The following is a 5,566-nucleotide window of genomic DNA, read 5'->3' as shown; positions in this document are numbered from 1 at the left end:
TGCTGGTTTTTTTTTTTTTTTCCTAATTGTATTGAGTCTATGGTTTCAGCCTGTATCCTTTTCTCTCCATCAATCCAAGAAACCACCAATCCTAGCTGCCACTCTGAGGGTGATTTCTTCCCTCCTGCCTGAAGCTGTATCGCAGATATTTCCCAGCTCTTAGTGACATGGGTCCCATGCTGACAGATCTCTGCATATTTTAGTCTTGGCTCTAAGCTGCTCTTCACCAGGGCGATAGGATTTGGGGATAAGGGTGAGGTTTGACTGCATCATTTGCATCTCTAGTCTTGAACAGCAAGGAAAAGAGGCGGGGCTTGTGTGTAACAGCACGGGGAGGAATTGCTTATGTAACTGGGGCAGCAGATTTCGCAGGAGAGAGGAGGCAGAAGCTGGGGATGGGAGCAGTGAGCTGCCGGCAGGGGCACCACGCCCAGATGGCTGCTTCTCATAAGGTAGGGTGTGGGGCCTCTGGCAGCTTCTTTAGGGGAGGTGAAAGAGGCATGGGCTTGAGGCCTGGCAATTGATTGGTGTTGTCCACTGTGGGGGTAGGGCAGGGAGGCTTTAGTATCAAAGTAGCTATCCCAGTCCCATACTGAGAGGTGCAGGCTGAATTTCTAATGCCATATGGGGGAAATGTCCAAATATTGCTTTCCTAGAGGATTTTCATTGTGTCCAGGAAATCCAGACCTTGGCTTGATGCAAGGGCAGTGGCCGTCTTGCCTGGGCCAAATCTATGTCTTTAGGGTTGAGATTTGAGGGAGTGCCTGCTAAAGATGGGCAGAACCTGTAATGCCTCAGGGGCAGAAGGTTTAGTGGCTCCTTTGGTTCTCAGCAGGGTGGCAACATCCGGGGCCCCTGGGTCCAAGGCTGGAAGAGCCTCTGGTCAGGTGTGGGGACCACAAGGTCAGGTGTGAAAGGACTGTGGGGACTACGGGGGCATCAGTTCCTGCACCGGGAGCCCCTGGAGCCAGCCCCACTGCTAGTAGAGAAGCCGCTGCCTGAATGGCCAGTGCCTCAGTTCATCAACCTCTTTCTGCCGGAATTTCCTATTAGGCCCCTTAGCAGGCATCAGCAGCTAAAGGTAGGTCAGTGGAATCCCTGGAAAGGGTCTCAGTCTTGGGGAGAAATCAAGAAACAGTCTCAACTGCCCTGTTCTCCACTTCTCTGTACAGATTTTAGGCCTTGTGGCTAAAGGCTCCTTTGGAACAGTCCTCAAGGTGTTAGACTGTGGCCAGAAAGCAGTATTTGCAGTGAAGGTAGGGACCAAGATACTCCCACATTCTCTAGTCCCTGTCTCCAGCCTTGATTCCAGAGAGGTTGGGAGGAATAAACAATATAACACTGTTCCCCTCTAGCATCACTCCTCTCCTTTTATAGGTGGTACCCAAGGCAAAGGTCCTACAGAGGGACACCCTGAGGCAGTGCAAAGAGGAGGTCAGCATCCAGGTATGCAGTATGCACACAGCTCTGGAAAGGATCTTCGGAAGAACCAAACTACAGGTGGAGAAAGCACCATTTTTGTCCAACTAGCCTGCTTTTCCTGACTCTGACCCCTCCTTCTGCTGTAACCAGAAGACCTCAGGAAATGCAGCTATCAGTAGAGTGATTCTAAGTCCTGAGGGAAAACTCTCCAGCACATCCAGTGTGTTCCTTAGTAGTGGGTTACCAGGCAGGCAGCCTGAACTGAGAGGTGGGACAGCAGCTTCCTTTCTGCACAACTAGGTAAAGCCTGACTTCTGGCTGCCTTGATCCTCAGTGTTCCTCACTTCCTGTCTCCTTTGTCCATAGCGACAGATCAACCATCCTTTTGTACACAGTATGGGGGACAGCTGGCAGGGGAAACGACACCTCTTCATTAGTGAGTAACTGGCTTCTCTCATTCCCAAGGGCACTTCTGCTCTACTTCCCACCTGAGATTACCCATCCCTTTGGCTTGTTCTGCCTTTGCTCTGTTCCCCTTCTTGTAGTACTGCTCTCTCCCAAAGGGAGAGGGGACAGCAGGTGGCATCGGTTTGGGCAGGAGGCATACAATGCCTTGCGCCCAGGCATAGTAGGCCCCAAGTATTGCCCAGACTTCTGCTGCTTTGCAGTGTGCAGCTACTGCAGCACAGATCTGTACTCCCTGTGGTCTGCTGTTGGCTGCTTGACTGAGGCTTCCATCCGCCTCTTTGCTGCTGAGCTGATCCTGGTGCTGTGTAAGTGAAACAGGAGTGGTAATGGAAATGAGGAAGGAATTAAGGAGGGAGGGAGGAGGCAGGAGAAAATTGAAGTCAACAGGGATAGAAATGGGGTGGGAGCTATCAGGGAAATTGGAAAGGACAAAGAGCTTCAGTAACCCTCATGCTTGCTGTCATCCACAGGCTATCTCCATGACTTGGGCATCATCCATCGAGATGTGAAGGTAACTAAATGTTTTGTTTTCGTCTGAGGAGGGACTTCAGTAAGACGTTCCAATAGGTCTAAGAAGGTGGGAGGAGCTGCTGAGAACAGTTGACCTTGGGACCCTCGTGGGTGTTAAGGATTTGGGCAAGGGCCCTCCAAGTATAGACTTAGCTGCTGAGCAAGGGCGTCTTCTTCAGCTGAGGATACACATGATGAAAAAGGGGTGAAAGGAAGAGAATGAATAATAACTTCTCACCTGTGGTTTTTCAGATGGAGAATATTCTTCTGGATGAACGAGGTAAGTCATATCTTTTTCTAGTCCCAGAATAAGAGGCACCGCAGTTTGGAAATAAGTCATGACTGATGAGGGTTGGAACAGAGTGGTGCTGATGCCTTGTTTTTCACAGGCCATCTGAAACTGACAGACTTTGGTTTGTCCCGCCACCTGCCCCAAGGAGCCCGAGCCTATACTATCTGTGGCACTCTTCAGTACATGGGTGAGGGAGAAGCTAAAGCTGATGGGTAAGCAGTAGGCAGGAGGAATGCCAACAGATGTCAGTGACAAGTATCTTTCAAATCTGTAGCGCCCGAGGTCCTGAGTGGAGGGCCTTACAACCATGCTGCTGACTGGTGGTCCCTGGGTGTCTTGCTTTTCTCTCTGTCAACTGGAAAGGTGAGAGAATGGTAGTGACTTTGGGCAAAGAAGAGAGGAGTTGCTTTCTGGTGGGAAGAAAGATGTTAAGAAATCTTCCCTTATTCTTACTAAGCAATGACATCTTCCCACCCCTCAACTCAGTTCCCGGTGCCAGCAGAGAGAGATCATGTGGCCATGTTGGCAAGTGTGACCCACTATGACTCTGAGATCCCATCTTCTCTTAACCAGGGGCTCTCACTTCTGCTCCACGAGGTAAGGGCAAGCACTTCACTACAAAAACCTTTCACTTCTTTCCCTATCACTGAAGTGATATGTCCCCATTCCTCTGATTAGTTATTGGTGGTGGGCAGGTATCGGGGTTGTTCCTACTTGATCAAGTACTGCCTCATTACTTGCCTTCTAACTAGCACTTCAGACTTTATACCTGAGTTCCTGATCCTCCAAAGCTCGTCCCCATCCATAGCAGGTCACTTCTGAGAGAGTGCTGCTCTCTTATCAATACAGCTCCTTTATTCCTACTGCTGCCCCCAAATTAGCCTATTTCTCCCACTTTTACATATCTCTGTTCTTTTGGGTTCTTCTCCCTGCCCTCCACAGATCCATGAACTTCTTTCTCCTTTTCCAGCTTCTCTGTTCTGTCCCTTTCATATCCCAGTCTCTCATCCTTCATGCTTTGTTTTCCTTCAGCTCTTACACCAGAATCCCCTTCACCGTCTACGTTATTTGCATCACTTCCAGGTCCACCCTTTCTTCCGGGGTGTGGCCTTTGACCCAGAGCTCCTACAGAAGCATCCAGTGAACTTTGTCTTGGAGACACAAGCTGCCCAGTCTAGTCCATCATCGGAGTCCATGTTCTTCAAGGACTTTGACTGTAATCTGGAGTCCTTCCTGGTCCACCCGAGGCTGGCTTGAGCTCCTCTACTGGAGTTGGGGCCCATCCGGGAACCTGAGGACTTCCTCCACTGCCAGCTCACTGTGACCACCTGATGATCAGTTTGTTTTCACTTTGTAGCTTCTTATCATTCTGTTCCTCTAGGTGTTGAACCAGAGTTCAGACTGGGTGTTCTGCTGTTGGCAGCCACAATGCCCTAGTTCTTACCTCATCATACAAACTCTCTCTCAATCTCGGATCAGAGTGTGGATCTTTACCTTTATGTCAATTCTCCAGTGCTTACACCCTGCAGTTTTTAGCCAGAAGTTTATTCCACTTTTCCTTCTTGTTTCTGTGCCATGTTTCCTTTCATGAGCAATAACATTTCATGGGTTCCCAAGGTGCTATTTATGTGTTTAATAGGCTTGTCAGAAGCAGTATGAATGTTTTTCAGAGGTCTCAAAAGCTAGCATTTATTTCAACTCCTAAATATACAGGTAAAACATGATTTAGGGCCCAAAGTCAGTCTAATTTTTTAAAATTTAAAAAATCTAATAGCATACTGTGAGGAAGAGAATAAGAAATGAAACATGGTTAGGTTATATGTCTTCTTTAGGGGTAACTGGAATAACTATCCACATTTTTTCCAAAACAAAACCTCTTTGAAAGACATAAGCATTCTTAAACTGATCTCTTCCCTAGATGGCCAAGGGTTTAGTTTGTGATGGGCAAACCAATGGATTAAGAGGCATGACATCAACTTTGAGATTTAAGATAAGAGATGTAACTCAAGAACCTTTTCCTTTAGGAAAATCACCTGAACCTTAAATTTGTATATATTTCTTGCCTTCATGACTTCTTTTCATTTTTCTGTAACTTCCTAAAAGCTTCACTTTCATTATTCTTCAGTCATATCTGAAGAGAGTCTGGGAAGTACTCTGAGTACTGTTTATTAATTTTGTCCCTGGTTTAAGCCAGATTTTCCTTGTATGTAGCTGGCATTTTATTGACCTCTGCAGAACTGCTTTTTCTGAATTGTACTTTGACAATCCAGATGAAAATCCCTATGAAATTTAATTGCTGTGGATACTGTAAAGAGTGTTTATAGATCATAATGTTCTATATAAGGATGTATGTGAGAAAATTTTCTCTGAACCCAATTGTGCTTTTCCTCAATTGCCGGTTGGTTTTCACCTTAAAGACAATTTATATTCAACTGAGTCTATTTTTCTTTTCATATGATGCTAGACCACTGAGAGCCCAGTTTGTGGTCCACTTCCAGCAAGTGTTTAGGACCTCATGTTATGTTATGTATGCTAGCCATGTTCTTAGTTCCATCCTCCTTTTCTGCCTTTACTTTTTCTTATTTTGATTTTTCTGTTTTAATCTTTTAAAAATCTTAGTAGATTATCTCCATCTTTGTAAGCCTTTTAGAATTAGGTTGAGATATAAATAAATAATGTATCCTTAAGCCTTTTGACTGTCTCGTTTGTTTCTCTTTAGAGACTTTTTAAGCTTTATGACATATTTCTAAAGTTGTCATGACCAGAACTTCACATTGGATAAAAAACAATACTAGAAATAGAAACTAGTGGCTTCTACAATAGTAAAGAGTATTAGACTGGAATTTAGGAGACCTGGTGACTTGATCCACCAAC

At 45.9% G+C, this 5,566-nt stretch overlaps 1 protein-coding gene across 1 annotated transcript; it reads left to right on the top strand.

Moving 5' to 3' along the window:
* The first annotated feature begins 344 nt into the window (after positions 1 to 344).
* RSKR (ribosomal protein S6 kinase related) lies at positions 345 to 5,253 on the top strand. Its single transcript, XM_052658360.1, has 12 exons — positions 345 to 452; positions 833 to 1,081; positions 1,173 to 1,256; positions 1,378 to 1,446; positions 1,789 to 1,858; positions 2,091 to 2,195; positions 2,361 to 2,401; positions 2,653 to 2,680; positions 2,790 to 2,879; positions 2,967 to 3,055; positions 3,179 to 3,289; positions 3,725 to 5,253. The coding sequence occupies exons 1-12, from the start codon at positions 396 to 398 to the stop codon at positions 3,947 to 3,949; spliced, it is 1,218 nt and encodes a 405-aa protein (XP_052514320.1). The 5' UTR covers positions 345 to 395; the 3' UTR covers positions 3,950 to 5,253.
* The last annotated feature ends 313 nt before the right edge of the window (positions 5,254 to 5,566 follow it).

The sequence above is a fragment of the Budorcas taxicolor genome, chromosome 19, assembly GCF_023091745.1.
Source record: "Budorcas taxicolor isolate Tak-1 chromosome 19, Takin1.1, whole genome shotgun sequence".
Classification (NCBI taxonomy): Eukaryota; Metazoa; Chordata; class Mammalia; order Artiodactyla; family Bovidae; genus Budorcas; species Budorcas taxicolor.
Note: the sequence above shows the minus strand (reverse complement) of the source record. Positions and strands in the feature narration are given on the sequence as shown.